The 17,525-nt window shown below is 44.2% G+C and overlaps 1 protein-coding gene across 1 annotated transcript in view; it reads right to left on the bottom strand.

Annotated features, from left to right (window-relative positions):
- The window catches only part of aldh5a1 (aldehyde dehydrogenase 5 family, member A1 (succinate-semialdehyde dehydrogenase)), a 52,718-nt gene that overhangs the window by 5,513 nt on the left and 29,680 nt on the right, over window positions 1-17,525 (bottom strand). The window contains exons 4-8 of the mRNA XM_084026553.1: window positions 9,652-9,768; window positions 6,441-6,584; window positions 4,808-4,951; window positions 4,578-4,736; window positions 3,676-3,839 (exon numbers count right to left, since the gene is read on the bottom strand). Of these exons, the coding sequence (XP_083882679.1) occupies window positions 3,676-3,839; window positions 4,578-4,736; window positions 4,808-4,951; window positions 6,441-6,584; window positions 9,652-9,768 (728 nt within the window). The remainder of the gene's footprint in view (window positions 1-3,675; window positions 3,840-4,577; window positions 4,737-4,807; window positions 4,952-6,440; window positions 6,585-9,651; window positions 9,769-17,525) is intronic.

Here is a 17,525-nt window from a genome sequence, read left to right as displayed (position 1 = left end):
CCAAAAATGTGTCTGTCTGTAGCGACTGCTAGCCTGTTTTTGGACTCTTTATAGAATAAATTACTAAAAGCTCTGTTAGGAGTTGTATTCTTATTTCTCATCAGGTAATTATAAACCGATTTCCACCACAGATGCCACGGGCAAACCATTTGAGATATTGACCTCAAACTTCAGATTCCCTCGTTTGGTAAGATAAGCCATATTTTCACCTCTTTTCAGCAAAATCTGAGATGTACCATGTACATGGTACCCCGATATTGGTTGTTTTCACATGGAATGACCCTAAAGAGAGCCTCCGGGCCTACAATTTAGTCTTAAAAAGTGCGAGAGAAACATTCTTCTCCAATATCATAAACACCACCACTAATAAGGCGAAAACCCTATTTGCAACTGTTGACAGACTGACCAACCCCCCCAACACAAATATCAGCTTTTTTAAGAAGGTTTTTGACAGCCTATCAATAGACGTATTGCAAATAGTTAATAACTGTTTAATCAGGCAATTTCAGGCATTAAACCTCTTCTAAAAAAGCAGAGCCTAGATGCCTCTATTATCAACAACTACAGACCAATTTCAAATCCCTTCATAAGTTAAATAATTGAGAAAGTTGTCCTCCAACAACTAAATCACATCCTGGCTTCAACTGGCTGCCACAACAACTTCCAGTCAGGATTTCGACCTTTTCATAGCACAGAGACGGCCATTATTAAAGTTGTAAATTACATCCGTCTCAACACAGACTCTGGCAAAACTTCAATATTAATGCTAGACCTCAGTGCTGCATTTGACACTGTCGACCACTCAATACTTTTGGACAGGTTGGAAAACTGGGTGGGGTTTTAAGGCACAGTCTTAAGGTGGTTCAAGTCATATATACAAGATAGGAACTATTTTGTTTCCATTGGTGACTTTGTATCAGAACCTACCAATGTAACGTGTGGAGTCCCCCCAAGGTTCAATCTTGGGGCCGACTTTATTCAACATCTACATAGGACTAGGACAGGGATGCCAGGGTTATAAGGGGAGAATTTTTTTTTTTATTATTATTTTATCTATTTAAAAAAAAAATACATATATACCGTAAACCCTCTAATACTGGCCTGTATTCTATTACCGGCCAGTCACATTGGCCGGGGCAAGTGTCGACAGGCAGCGTTATTTCCACCCTTCCCATTCATTCAGTCAGGTTCGTGTCGCGAAGATTTTGGCTGAGTTCTATATTAAAGGATTTACGGTATGCCCTGCAATGCATTCGACTCACGGCGAGTGTGGACAGACGGTGCGCCGCTGCCTCCCGCAAGCTCTCGAAAATCTTTTAAACTGAATGTTGTCCATGTAAAATCAAGACAGATTCAGCAACTGCATAGCTTATTTCTCGCTTAAAATGTTTTCAGAAACACGTTTCGGTGAACTATTGTCGTAAAATAAGAGAACGTTTTCAAACGAGCCGCCAAGTTTGTCGGTTTGAAATCCGGGAGCAGACAGGACAGCTGTGAAAGCGATCGTCCAATCAGGTGCAGCCATGTAGTGTGCACGTGATTGTATGAAGGAGAGCGCCTGTCAATCATCTTCCTTTGTAATGTATGTAATTTAGGCCTCATTGTGAGGCTATTTTTGGTGCCAATGCAATTTCTTTTTGATGTGTAGGCCTTCATGAATAATTTTAAATAGCCTACCTATCCATGTGTTGAGTCAATGTTTGGCCTTTTCATTCCGAAAGTGTAATCCGGCCCCTGAGGTCTCACTTGAAAAAAATCTTTCCCCCTGTCCAATTTCACCCTGGCATCCCTGCACTAGGACAACTCATGCAAAATAATAACATTGACCACCATTGCTATGCCGATGACACCCAAATCTATGTAGCGCTATCACTATCGTCCCATAAATCTTCTGTGCCAGTGCATTGAGCAAGTCAAAGACTGGATGTGCCAAAACTTCCTACAACTAAATGAGGACAAAACTGAGGAAATTGTTTTTGGTGCTAAAAAAGAAAGGATTAAAGTAATTCAACACCTTCACTCTCTGTCCCTGAAAACCTCAAATAAAGCCAGAAATCTTGGGGTTATTATGGATTCTGATTTACATTTCGACAGTCACATCAAATCAGTAACAAAATCGGCCTACTATCAGGCTAGACTACTGTAATGGTCTCCTCGCTGATTACGAAAAAAAAAAAAACTGTCAGGCAGCTACAGCTTGTTCAGAACGCTGCTGCTAGATTTCTAACAAATACCAAAAAATGTGAGTACATTACACCAATTCTTAAATCCTTACATTGGCTCCCTGTATGTCAGAGAATTGATTTCAAAATCCTCCTGCTCACATATAAATCGGTGTAGGGCCATAGTATATCACTGATATGCTCCCACTACATAAGCCCTCTAGACCACTAAGATCTTCTGAGAACCAATCTGTTAGTGATTCCCAGAGTAATCTCAAATCACAGGAGAGCATCACTTAGTCACTATGCAACAAATAGCTGGAATAAACTTCCTGAAGATGTAAAACTTGCCCCAACTCCGACCACATTTTAAACTAGACTGAAAACTTTTATGTTCACCTTAGCTTTCTGCTAAATCTTTTAACGTCTGCACTGTTGTCCATTGTATTGCAAATGTTTTTATTCTCTTTGTCTTGCTGCAATACATTTTAATTTTGCCTTCATTTTCTTTTAATTCTTCAATTTTTTTTACTTTTTTTATTGTATGACATATTATGATGTAAAGCACTTTGAGTCTGCCTTGTGTATGAAAAGTGCTATACAAATAAAGTTGCCTTGACTACCCCAGCGGAGAGCAGTCTGGGTGGCTCGCGGCGCAGGCATTTTTATTTAAAAAGGACTGGTTCAGTTCGAGTCTATAGTGAGGTCTCACCACTGATCTGTAATAGGTAGCATCTGTGGGTCCTGCCCCCTATAGCAATTTTTTGTCTCATTTGTTGTTATCATTAATTAAATTGTTGTATTTTATCAGATGCAAAAAAAACAAACAAGGTTCAAAGTTCTTTATTGATCACGTGCACAGAGATGCAGCGTAAAACATGATAACAACAAAAACAGCATTATAGATCGGCCATCAGCCGCCCTGCTCTCTCCCGATATCGGCATCGGCCATTGAAAAACCCATATCGGTCGAGCACTATCCATCCATCCATCCATTTTCTACCGCTTATCCTGTATTTAGGGTCACGGGGGGGCTGGAGCCGATCCCAGCTGTCATTGGGCGAAGGCAGGGTACACCCTGGACAGGACGCCAGTCTATCGCAGGGCCGACATGTAGAGACAGACAACCATTCACGCTCACATTCACACCTACGGGCAATTTAGAGTCACCAATTTACCTATCCCCATCTTGCATGTCTTTGGACTGTGGGAGGAAGCCGGAGAACCCGGAGAGAACCCACGCTTACACGGGGAGAACATGCAAACTCCACACAGAAGGAACCCGGGGCCGACCCGGGAATCGAACCCAGGACCCTCTTGCTGTGAGGCGAGAGTGCTACCCACCACCGTGCAGCCCGGTCGAGCACTACTTACACTCAAATTTGAGGACAAAAATAAACAAACAAATGTAGAAGGTCAAAGTTTAGTAGGCCATGAAAAAAATCATTAAACAACCATAGTATTATGCTGTAGAAAATCTTTTTAAACATGTATAATATTTGAGTCTACAGACCTGATGACGGGCAGCAATGGGCCGAAGGTTTCTTCTTTGGTGCAGATCATGTCTGTGGTTACGTCGGCCAGCAGAGTCGGCTGCATAAAGGACCCATCAAGACGATTCCCACCCTTCAGCACCTTCGCTCCCCTGGACACAGCATCTGATATCTGGTGGACCACCTATCACACAGAAGTGTTTTAACTTTGTAGTCTTGGGAATGGCAGTCTTAGTTCAATGGTAGAGTCTTAGTTAAACGGTAGAGTTCAGAAAATTATGAAAAAATGGTACAACACCGCCATCTATGTTTCAAGATTTCAATGTGGTAAGACTTTCCACGTGTGATAGGTGGTCCACTGTATATAATGGATAGATTTATGTATTTTTGTTTATTTGAATGCACAGAATGATAAGGTTGTCAATCTGACTGTTAATCCTGAGAGCAGAAATGTCCCCTCATCATTCCACTGTCATACTGTGTTGCATGTTTTGAATAAACCCCCCATAATCTACCTGCTCTTCGCCTGTGGTGTGTGGAAACAGCAGTAGTGTGGAGCTACATTTCATCCCATACACCTACATCTGTCACATTGGTGCCGTGACCCATCGGTTTGAGGTTGGCTCTTCAACCAGGCTCGGGACCACCATACTGGACAGATTCTGCATAGTGCAATCCGGTGGACAGTTCAATAGTCAGTGTATAGTAGGGATGGGAATCTCTTGGCACCTAATGATTGATTCCGCTTCCGATTCAGAGGTCAACGATTTGATTCTAAACCGATTATCGTTTTTTTTGTGTACATTTTTGCGTACAATCACTTCATTTTTCCAACATGTACTTTTTATTGTCTTGTCCATATTCTCCTTCCAAATGACTCATGAGTTATTTTACTAACTTTCGAAAAGTGCAGTGCATTTACCTTCTCTGCAGCTCTGGTGTTAATGAGTGGCCCTTGGGTGGTGCCAGGCTCTGAGCCATGACCCAGGCGGAGGTCAGCGTCCATTGCTTGGCCCAACTTTTCCAGAAAACGATGGTAGATGCTGCTCTGCACCAGGAAGCGGTTGGAACACACGCAGGTCTGCAGGAAGAAAAGAGGACTGTGATTTCTGATGTGTTTTACTGTAAGCTTCACTCAGACCCTCATGTTACCTGCCCAGAGTTCCTGAACTTGGAGCCCATTGCTCCGTCCACCGCCTTGTCTACATCAGCACTGTCGAACACAATGAAGGGGGCATGGCCTCCCAGCTCCATAGATGCCTTCTTTACAGTGTCAGCAGCTAGTTTCAGCAGTACCTGGGAGCAGATGTCAAGTTTTAACTTCAAGTTGTTAAACTATTATGTCAGTGACAAATATGAATCCTTAATTAAAGTGAACATAAACACCAACTTCTTATCACATTACCTTGAATCCATATATAAAGAACTGTTGGTTTTGAACATTTTTTTTTTATTATTATTTCTTGCAGATACACATACAGTTTTGGTCCATAAGAAAGCAAACAGCATACATCAAAGGAAATGATAGCGGTGACAATTCACATGAGTGGAACTCATTGACATTAATTCCTTAAAAAGGTCCAGAGGCCCTTCCCATGTTTTTCAAAAAACGATAAATTCTCCCACCCTTACAATACCACAGTCTCTCTAAGGTTATAACATCAGATATCAGAGATTTCCACATTTGGATATTAGGAGGATCATCACTAACCCACTTTGTCATTTTACTCTTTCTTGCCAACATCAGTAGACACTGGTCTATGTCTGTGCATCCACAGAGCGTCTGGCAGACTCCCCAGTTGGCACACCAGTGGATCAGGGAGCAGTTGCTGCCCTATAGCTGTACGTAATTCTGTGCATACTGCCTTCCAGAATAGTTGGATTTTACCACACTCACAGACAGTGCAGTCTGGTAGTAGTAAAAACCAACAGCTCATGCAGAATTAGTACTTGAGTACTAATTCTGTACTAATTCTGCATGAGCTGTTGGTTTTTACTTCACGCAGAACAGCAATTCATACGGTTAGGGTTTTACCCATAATGTTTTGGCAGTGCATTTGTTGTTGTTAGGTGTAGGATGCTGGTAGGCTTAGCCTGGATAGCCATGTTAATTAAGCTCAATGGACCATGAAACTGTGTGCCGACATCATTGATCTGAAGTTGGGTTCATTTGAGGATACACTTAAGACAATAAATTTAAGACAGTGTCACGTGAATCTATCGATTACCGAAACAAAACAAACAGACTGGAGGGCGAGTCCTCCTCACAGGCTTCAGGCTCCTCCCACTACAGATTCACACTGAGACAAAATGACTGCTGTCAGTGTTTATAGCAGCGTATATGCGACCACACTCCATCAGAGCCGATCAGAGTGCTCGAGCCGCTTCAATGTGCCTTCACATGCCTCATGTGTATTTGAGTGGGTCTGTTGTGTCTACATTGTGGCAACTGTTGAAGTAAGGATTATGGCCAATGAGCAACTGTTAATTGTTAATCATTTTCAAAATAAATGAAGAAAAAAATATATTTTCTGCATTTTCTTTGTTTTCCATACATAGTGAACTGTGACCAAGAAACTGAGGTACGTACTGAACTGTGAATTTTGTGTACCGTTACAGCCCCTAATTCAGTTTTCATTCGTTTTTATTTTGATCACAGCCGAGTTACCAGGAAATCATAAAGAGCAGAGAAGATGATGAATGTTTATCTTGTGACATTGAATCTTTCACCAGTCAGCATAAACAGGAAGTTAATTTATTAAAGCCCACCTTAGCAGGGTCTCACCTTGCCTGTGGCAGTGGAGCCAGTGAAGGAAATTTTGGCCACCAGTGGGTCGGTGCAGAGAACCTCCCCAACTGACGGAGTCTTCTCTCTGGAGCACGGGACCACGTTGAAGACCCCCGCCGGGATCCCAGCCTGCTCTGCCAGCTGCAGGAAAAATCAATCAGTTACAGAAAGTGCCAGAGGAGCATTTGACGTGATAGATAAAATTGATCAGGAAATAAATTTAGAGGAGTGTTAGACGTGATTGTTAAATGATTGTTGAGGAGTGTTAAGAGGAGGGTTAGAAGGAGTGTAAGAGGAGTGTTAGAAGTGTAAGAGGAATGTTAGAGGAGGAGGATTAAGAGGAGTGTTAGAGGATTGTTAGAGGAGGGGTAAGACGAGTGTTAGGCCCCGTACACACGAAGCAAAACAAACTTTTTTTCTCCGTTTTGCCTTGGCGTCGTTTCAAGAAAATCTGCGTCCAGACGAATCCACTGAAAACGACTCAGCGCGCTGTAGTACATATTCCAGGCCTATATGTGGCGCTGTTTCTGCTACAAACATGCAGAAGAAGAGACGGAGCGTGACCGGATGTTTGCCGTTGCTATGGCAACACGTGAGAGTTACGGCTAATCTCCGCCCGACCACCCGATCAATAAACACCCATAAGATGACAATTTGGCCCGTATAAATAAAACCAACAATAAGCATCAACAGCCGTCACCCTAAGGACCTTGACGAGGCGTTGTCACACGTTGGGATGGATTAATTAGACAAATAAATGCCTACATTCATGGGAAGTTAGCTAGCTGTTGTTTGTTAGCATCGTGATAAAGTAGCATATCTGTGACTTTTTTCCCGGAATATCGCCCCCCTCTCTCGTCTCCTTTTTTTTTTTCCATACAGTGGCCCTGATACGCCGTCGTACAGACGAGCATAATATCTGCTACGAGCACGGAGGCGCCGTTATTGTTGTTGTTACAAGACGTCGCGGGGCAAGAAGTCAGGCTCGAGGGTCGAGGAGCGGAAAACGCCCGATTCGTATGGACGGCAGGGCGAAATGCACAAGACTTCTGCGTTTACGCACTGAAAACGTTTTCGTGTGGACAGGCCCTTAGTGTTAGAGCAGTGTTAAAGTGTCAAGGAGTGATATTGTTAGGAGGGTTGCAAGTGAAAGAGGAATGTTAGAGGACGGTAAAGAGTGTTAGTTGAGTGTTAGAAGTGTAAGAGGAGTGTTAAAGGAATGTTAAGAGGAGTGTTAGAAGTGATAGAGGAGTGTTGAAGGAGTGTTAAGAGGAATGTTAGAAGTGTAAGAGGAGTGTTAAAGGAATGTTAAGAGGAGTGTTAGAAGTGATAGAGGAGTGTTGAAGGAGTGTTAAGAGGAATGTTAGAAGTGGAAGATGAATGTTAAAAGTGTAAGAGGCGTGTTAGAGGAGTGTCAGAGGTGTGTCAGAGGAGTGTTAGAGGCCGTCCATACGAAGAAGTTTTTTGTGGGTAATCGCACGCAAGTCTTGTGCGTTTCGCCCGGCCGTCCATACGGATCCGGCGTTTTCGCTGCCTGCAAACGCACTTTTTTGAAACCAGCTCTCAGGGTGAAAAAGAAAAAAAAAACGACACCCCTCCGTTTAGTGTTCGTTTTCATGTAGACAGCGAAAACAAATACGATGACGTCATCGGCCCGCCCCTCGACCCTCGAGCCTGACTTCTTCCCCCGCGACGTCTCGTAACAACAACAAAGCGGCAGCTGACGTGCTCGTAGCAGATATTCTGCTCGTCTGTACGACGGCGTATCGGGGCCACTGTATGAAAATAAACGGAGCCGAGAGAGGGGGGCAATATTCCGGGAAAAAAGTCGCAGATTTGCTACTTTATCACGATGCTAACAAACAACCGCTAGCTAACTTCCCATGAATGTAGGCATTTCGTTTTCTAATTAATCCATCACGTGTGACAACACCTCATCATGGTCCTTAGGGTGACGGCTGTTGATGCTTATTGTTTATATGGGCCAAATTGTCATCTTATGGGTGTTTATTGATTGGGTGGATATTAGCCGTAGCTTTCACGTGTTGCCATAGCAACCAAGGCAAAACGAAGAAAAAAAGTTTGTTTTGTTACGTGTTGACGGGGCCTTAGAGTCCTTAGAGAAAATCGCGCGCGGTCCGCTGCCCCCGTTCAGACCAGACGCGTATTTCTCCGCGACGGTCGACAAGCGCTTCTGCTCAGCCGTTGTTCATTCAGAGCTATTTTTTCATTATGGAGTAAATAACCCCATAAAATTAATACGACATGTTTCTGTAACCAAGAAGTTTGTACACTTATTTTATTTATCCGTTCTCCTGAGAGATAGAGAGAGAGAGAGACACACACACAGACAGAGAGAGTGTGTATGGTAGTAGACAATAGAAGTGCAGATATACCGTTGAAATACACATTTGTTTATCTACTCTTCACATTTATTAATTGTTTTCATCTCTCATTTGTCAATCGCGGTATTTTATTTTGAAATTGATTTTCTCTGTGTGATTTCCTGCCAGAATTGACGCGTTTGCTCACGGCACGCGCAAAAAATAGAGCAGACGCCGAAATGATCGCTTCACGGTGCGGGACGGCCGCGCCTATTCGCGGTGCTCCGCGTCTGGTGTGAACTACACTATCGATTAACAAGGGCGCCGAAAGGAAGCGGGCTCCACTACGCGCCTATTCGCAGCGCTTCCGCGACCGGTGTGAACCAGGCGTTACAAGTGTAAGAGGAGTGTTAGAAGTGTAAGGTGTGTTAGACTGTTAGAGGAGGGTTAGAAGAGGGTTAAGAGGAGTCTTAGATGAGTGTTAGGAGGGTTAAGAGGAGCGGTAGAATAGAGTTAGAGGAGTGTTAGGAGTATTAGAGGAGTGTTAAGAGGAAGGTTAGAAGTGTAAGAGGAGCCTTAGGAGGGTTAGAAGTGTTAGAAGATTGTTAGAGGAGCGTTGGATGTGCTACAGGAGCATAGAGGAGGTTTTGAAGTGTAAGGAGTGTTACAGAAGGGTTAGAAAAGTGTTAGAGGTGGGTTAAGACATGTAAGAGGAGTTTTGTATGTGTTAGAGGAGCATTAGAGGAGTGTTAGATGGATAAGAGGGTGTCATGTGGGGATAGATGTATTAGAAGATTGTTAGAGGAGCGTTACAGAAGTGGTAGAGGAGCGTGTTTAGAAGCGTTTGTCAGAAGGGTGTAAGAGGATATGTTCAGGGTTCTGACCTGAGCCAGAGCAAGTGCTGAGAGTGGCGTGTCCTCAGCTGGTTTCACCACCACTGTGCAGCCGGCTGCCAGAGCTGCTCCAACCTTCCTGGTGATCATTGCGCTAGGGAAGTTCCACTGTGGAGTCAGAAATCAATATCGTTTAAAAACTAAATTGCCTCAGCTCAATTAAGCTTTTAGCATCTTTAGATCCCAAACACAGCGAGTTAAAGGAGGCTGGAGAAGGATAACAGATCATTCTCTCCGCTGGGTTCATCACACAATCGTTTGTTCACTCGCTAGTCTTCCTCGTATAACAGGCGGCCGGTAAGATCCACAAAAACAACGGTTTGTTGTTTGACTTCTCAGACGGTAAGCGCCTTGTGTCATTTCTCTGTGACACTCACTGCAGGTTGTGTTTTCTCTCTACCCTAACTGTTGATTTAATGTAGTTTCCCTATTCAGCAGCTAACTATTGCTAAGTTTGGGGCGGCTGTGGCTCAGAGGTAGAGCGAGTCATCCACCAATCAGAAGATTGGCGGTTTGAATCCTGGCTCCTCCAGTCTGCATGCCAAAGTGTCCTTGGGCAAGATACTGAACCCCCAATTGCCCCCAATGCTGTGCTATCGGCATGCGAATATGTATAAAATGAGTTAGATCCCAATGTGCAGGCGGCTCCTCTGCCATTAGTCTATGAATGTGTGTGTGAACAGGTAAAAGTGACTGAATGTAGTTTAAAGCGAGTAGCTAGTTAGCTAGAAAAACACTATATATAAATGCAGCTCCATTTAAGCTTAAACACGTTATCCCGGCTTCAGCAGACACATCGCTCATTTTGTAAGTTGCCTTCTCACTAAATTTGCAGTTGTTTACATGCTATCTCTGTTAGCTACTTTAGCGCAACAGCTAGCCTAGCAGCTACGACGGCTTCTCTATTTCCCTCTCCTCCTGTTCTCTCCTGCCCAATGTGTCTAATGTTAAGCTACTTCTCCGCCTCCTTTACTGATGAGGGTACATGTAATAAATGTAATTCACTTTTTGCTTTGGAGGCGAGGATAAATTATTTGGAAGTGCTGCTCAGCACTGACGCTAGCTGTAGACCAGGGGTGCCCAAGTCTGGTCCTGGAGAGCTACTGTCCTGCATGTTTTAAGGCCCCCACACACCGCCCAGACGTCCAACTGGCTTATCCGATCATTCTCCGCCCACTCTGTTGCCTCTCGTCTGACCCGTTCGGCAGAAAAGTTGCGTTGTACACACCGCTTCGACGTGCTTCCGATGACACAGCAGCGTGTACGTTCTGCGCTTGCGCGAGATGCAATAAGCCTCCTTAACAGCGGGTGGCGCTAGTCTCGTGCCAGTACTCCAAAACAGGAAAACAGGAAATGACGGAACGGAGTGCAGATAAAAACAATGCACACACAGTCTTGGTTCAGTATTCGTTCGACTCGAGAAGACCTTTGTGGACTAAATACTTGGCATTTCTGGAAAGATGACTCTGGCTAGGGTGACACTCGCGTTGTGTGCTCTCGGGCTCATTATTTTACGAAGACGTCGTCTCAGTAGGGAACGAGTAATACGGAGTTTACCATCGTCACTTCCGCCCCGCCCACACACCGCCATTGGATACTCTGATTCGCTAGCACACCGCCAATCAGAGTATCCAATGGCTCAGACGTCCAACAGCCCACCTCCTCAGACTTCGCATGCTCAGTCTGATCAGACAACGTCCGCGCGGCTCCGAAAGCTTCCGACGCAGCTGTACACACCAAACATATGTGTTCCCGACCTCGTCCGAGCCTCTCCAAACGCTTCAGACGTCCAACGGTTGGGCCGGTGTGTTCCTGCCTTTAGGTTTCTCCCGGCTCACAGACCTGATCCTAATGATGTGCTCGTTATCAAGCAACTGAAGCTTGTCACAGGTTTGAAAATTGTTCGAATCAGGTGTGTTAGAGCGGGGAGAAACCTAAAACATGCAGGACAGTAGCTCTCCAGGACCGGACCTGGGCACCCCTGCCGTAGACGGTGTGGGCTGACATAGCGTAGCAGCTCCTAGCCGTCCCCTGGCAAACCCCTGGGTGAATGTCCGAAAGAGGCATAGTATTAAACCGAAGCCCACGGTTAACCACCATGTTCACGTGTCTAATCAATTTTCCCCACTCAGCGACACACCCGTTGAGAAGCCAACTCTGGTAATTGGTAGCTTTATTGTGAGACACGTGAAAATAGCGGCACAAGCAACTTTAGTCAAATGTGTCCCAGAGGCCAGAGCGGGCGACATTTCAATTGAAACTGCTGGCTAAGGATAAACGTAAATACAGTAAGATTGTTATTCGTGTCGGCGTTAATTACACCTGATTACGCCAATCGGAGGTCACTAAAATTAATGCTGGTCGGTGTGTGAATATGCAAAAACAATGTCGGACTAGTTTTTCTCTGGTCCCCTGCCAAACTTTACTAGTGATGACATGTATAGCCGCATGTCATCTTTCCACCCCTGGCTAGTGACGTTGTGTCCAGATGTGGGCTTTGTTTATAATTGGCAGCCTTTCTGGGGAAAACCTGGTCTGTTAAAGAGAGATGGCATCCACCCCAAATTGGATGGAGCTGCTCTCCTATCGAGAAACATTGCTGATTTCAATGGAAGTCCTAAAACATGACAAACCAGTGTTGAGACCAGGCTGAGTTGTCATGGAATGACCCATTATATCTCTCTCATCTAAAGCAGTATTAAGGCGGGTCCACACCGCACCGACTGCCCGACGTCGGTAAATGAAGTCGGGCTATTTAATATGGCCGACTCGAATGGCGGATTACACATTTGAATCGGCTGAAATGAATGCCGACGTGGGCCGATTCGAGCGACCACACCAAGGAGACTCATGTCACGGACGCCGACTCTCTCAAAGACGCCGATTTTCGGTCCGGTGTGGACCCGCCTTTAGACTTAGACTTGTCTTTATTGATCCCTTTGGAATGACTCCCTCAAGGAAATTGTAGCTTGCAGCTTACAGAAAAAAGAACATAGCTAAATAAATATAGAAAGTAAACAATAAACGGTAAACAATAAAACTCTTAGCTAAAAAAGAAGGAAAACAATAGACAGTAACCAATAAACTCAGCTATATATATATATATATATATATATATATATATATGTCCTCTATAGCCTATTTCCTCCTCCCCCCCAAGTGAGGAGTTGTAGAGTATAATGGCATGAGGGACAAAGGAGTTCTTGAGTCTACTGGTCCTACACTTTGGAAGGAGCAGCCTTCCACTGAACAGGCTCCTCTGGTTGCTAATGACGTGTGCAGGGGGTGGCTGGCATTGTCAATAATGTCCAGAAGTTTGTCCTCCTCTCTGCCACTGTCAACAATGAGTCCAGTTTCATGCCGACCACAGAGCCAGCCCGCCTGATCAGTTTATCCGGTCTGGAGGTGTCCTTCTTGGATATGCTGCCCCCCCAGCACACCACAGTGTAGAAGAGGACACTGGTGACCACAGACTGGTAAAACATCCACAGCAGTTTGCTGCAGAGGTTTAACGACCATAATCTCAGGAAGTACAACCTGCTTTGTGTCTTCCTGTACAGGTGGCTGGTGTGTGATGTCCAGTCCAGTTTATTATCAATCCACAGCCCGAGGTATTTGGATGATGCCACAGCCTCCACCTCAGCTCCCTCTAGCAGGACCAGTCGTGGTCTTGTTCTGGACCCCCTGAAGTCAATGGCCAGCTCCTTCGTCTTAGATGTATTGCGCTGTAGGTGGTTAGTGTGACACCAGAGAGCTAAGTCTCCCACCAGACTCCCGATACTCCTCCTCTCTGTCACCCCCGATACTCCTCCTCTCAATATTAGTCAATGATTTAATATCAAATAATCATATTGATTTATTCTGCCTGACTGAAACCTGGCTGCGTGATGAAGACTGTTTACTTAAACGAAGCTAGTCCTCCCAGCCATATTAATACTCATATCACGAGACAGCAGACGTCGAGGAGTTGCAGCCATTTTTGATTCAAGCCTATCAATCAATCCAAAACCAAAACTAAATTATAACTCATTTGACAGACTGATTCTCAGCCTTTCGCACCCAAACTGGAAAACAACACAGTTTGTTATAGTGTAACGTGCTCCTGGTCCATATTCTGAAGTCTTATCAGAATTTCTATCAAGTTTAGTCCTTAAATCAGATAAAGTAATTATTGTGGGGGATTTTAATGAGATTTTAATGACAGCCTTAGTGTAGCATTTACTTCATTAATTGATTCTATTTGCTTCAGTCAGAGTGTACATAGACCAACTCACTGTCATAGCCACACTCTCGAACGTCTTATCGTATGGCGTTGAAATTGAACAGTTAATAATCTTTCCTCAAAATTCTTCTTCATCTGACCATTACTTGATAACTTTTGAATTATTACTACTGGACTTTGCTCCTCTAGGAAAAAGCAACTACTCTCTGTGTCTATTGGATACAGCTGTAGTTAAGTTTAAGGAAATGATTCCACCAATCTTGAGTTCAATGCCATGTCTTAATGAAACGGAGGACTTCAATGTTAATTTTAGTCCCTCCCAGATCGATTCTCTTATTATAGATGAATCTAGAAGCCTACTGAGAACGACTCTCGACTCTGTTGCTCCTCTAAAACAGAAAACTCTAAAACAATGGAAGTTAGCTCCATGGTATAACTCCCAAACTCGTAAATTAAAACAAAAATTGCGTAATCTTGAAATCATCTGGTGCTCCACCAAACCGGAAGAATCCCACCTAGTCTGGCAAGACCAGGGCTCCAGACTAACTTTTTGCATTGGTTGCACTGGTGCGCCTAACTTTTTTTCTTAGGTGCACCAGCACAAAATTAAGGTGCACCCACATTTTTCATCGCGTCGCCTTTAACGCCAAAAGGTCACCTTTTTATCGCTCTCCTTTTACATAATGACACCCCCTTATGGCCTAGGTTAACTGCAGCACCATCAGCACCCAGAGGAACCGTTTTCTCCAGCCAATCTGCACACTGATGCCCAAGCGCAGTAAATGCTTGCTTTGTGGCAGCATAAATTCCTCAAGAATAAAAAGATCATACAGGTCACTAGTCTATAGATTGCAAATGGAAAACTGTTTATGTGATCTTAGCCTAGCCTAATTATATTTTTACTTAGGCTATTCATTTTTAATAATAATATTAGGAATAGGCTACTATACAATTTCCTATTCATGATCTCTCATGCTGTAATGTGGACCTTCAAACACTGTGCGTGTCCATGCTCCACCCGACATGTCCAATTAACATGTTGACCGGCCTCCCTTTATGCAAAATGCGGCAGTAGACAATAACGCACTCCTTCGTAGAGACGTCTGTGTCGCCGTCAGTCATGAATGACGTGTACGTGGCGTTTCCAACCTCTGCAGCTGTCTTGTTCTTTAGTGTGTCGGCATTTTTTTCATCAGAATAATTTCGGACTTAAATTTAGTGAACGGCAACTCCTCCTTTGCAATATTGTATGCGACGTTGAATTTTATAATCATTTCAGATTCCTCAGCGGACGTGATTGATACAGCCTGACGCTGAAATGCAGCTGGATGAGGGGCCACTTTATTAACACACTTATCACGGCATGTAGTATGCTTTTTGGACATATTGCGCTTTTTCAATGTCTCGATGCGAAATGTTGTTGACTCCTCCACAAACGCACTATTACCGGCCAAATGCTGACCGCACTCCCGACAATAAATGCAGTGCATTGAGTCCCTTTCTTCATCGTACATCAGCCAGGGAAATTGCTTCAACCAGTCCTGTCTGAAGGCATATTTTTGGGCTTTTTAATTAGTCTCGGGGCGAGGCTTTCTGACTCTCTTCACTTTCAAAGAAAATCGAAGCGCTCATTGTCGAAGCGCTCAGAGTACCTGCTCTGCTCGCTCGCATTTTCGAACTGACACAATTTACAGCAGTGTGAAAAGGACCACAGCCAATCAGAGGCAAGGACCCGCCCGAGCTCTGTCTCTTATTGGTTTAGACCACGATACCGTCAGGAGAACATAAAGAGATGCTGCGCTTCTGATTTTTTTTTTCACCCGAGCAGTGTTAGGTGCACCAGTGCGACCTACAATTTTTTTCAGTCGCACTCATAAAAATTTTGGTCGCACTCTGGAGCCCTGGGCAAGACAGTCTTAAAGATCCCATATTATACTGTTTTTCATCAATTCCACAGAGCTGTCAGTGGTCCAACAACATTGTTTTCGATATGCATTGCCCCAAACCCATCCATGGTCCTGAATTTCAGCTGTCTCCTGAGAACAGGCTGGTTCTGTGTCTACACTTTTAAATGCTAATGAGCTCTGTCTGTCATTGCCTACCCAATGTTTACGTGGATGTATCGCTATGGCTCGCCTATGTGGCTCAGGTAAAGTTGCTGGGTACTGTATGGGGCAGATCCTTTTACGAGGGTCAGTGTCGAGGCAAAACCAGCTTTCTACTGACCCTCATTACTGAAGCAATCCGATGTGAAGTGGTTAACGCACTCACGTCGTGCACGGTGCTCTGTCTGACATGTGCCCCCGGGTTCCGTCCGACTGGGGGCAGCAGTGAAGACTCACCAGAGCGCGTGCGACAAAGGGAGGATTGTCTCCAGCTTCACCTGCACTGGGATTTATTAGATTCCTGCTGTCGGGCTGCGCTCTCCCCACTGTGTTGCGAAACGCCCCCTCTCGGATTTCTCCTATCATCGTGCAGAGGAGTTCGGCCTATGCAAATGACTCCTTTCGTTATATAACAACAGGAGCTGAATCTGAACAGCCTGTAGGAGCACCGTTTTTTTTTACCAGTGGGTGGGCTGCAGAGACCATGCAGCAGTCGCTTGTTTTCCTCATCCTGGGAGTTGACAGGCTCAGCAAGGACCAGTTTATAGGTGTAAAGGCCAGAGAAAACCTGTTTTTCTTAATATGGGACCTTTAAAACGTATAAGAAAGCTCTCTGTAATGCTAGAGCAGCCTACTACTCATCTTTAATAGAGGAAAATAAAAACAACCCTAGATTTCTTTTCAGTACTGTAGCCAGGCTGACAGTCTCAGCTCTACTGAGCCATGTATTCCCAGAGATCTTAGTAGTAATGACTTTATGAACTTTTTTAATGATAACATTTTAGCTATCAGAGACAAAATTACTCACGTCTTGCCTTGAATTGGAACCACGTTACCCTCAAACTCAGGAATATTAGAAATAGAAATAGCATTAAGAACTGCTATATATTTGGACTGCTTTTCTCCAATCTACCTTAACCAACTAACGTCAATAATCTCTTGATCTAAACCTTCAACCTGTCTCCTGGACCCGATAACAACTAGGCTACTCAAAGAAGTCTTACCCTTAGTTAGCAAGTCCTTATTAGATATGATCAATTTGTCTTTATTAACAGACTATGTGCCACAGTCAATTAAAGTAGCTGTAATTAAACCTCTTCTTAAAGGGATAGTTCAGAATTTTGGACATAAGACCTATTTTCCAAGTGGGCCGGTGTGTTCCAGACGTCTGGAGACGTTTTCAAGAAATTTCATTCAGTTCTTCTAGTTGCCGAGTTCGCTTATGCTATGGCTAGCGCAGGTCAATGGTTCTTAGCTAGACAGGCATTAAAAACACTCATACCGACTCCACAGTGCACCCGAGGCAAATCAATTAAAACACTAGACTGTCGATGTACATATCTGTGTTGATAGAATAATATTTGAAACAAAACTAACCTCGCATCGCATGAATCATCCATTTTTTGAGGAACTAGTTTCTCTGCAGCAGCGGAATTTTACTTTGCTCCGTCGGACTCAAAACTCTAAGACGCGCCGCCCGAAATACTGCCCGTAAATAGGCAATCGAACCGGGCCAAACTATCGGCACTTATACCCCC

This window comes from Eutrigla gurnardus (genome assembly GCF_963514095.1).
Source record: "Eutrigla gurnardus genome assembly, chromosome: 14".
In the NCBI taxonomy this organism is placed as follows: domain Eukaryota; kingdom Metazoa; phylum Chordata; class Actinopteri; order Perciformes; family Triglidae; genus Eutrigla; species Eutrigla gurnardus.
This window is presented reverse-complemented; position numbering and strand designations above follow the sequence as displayed.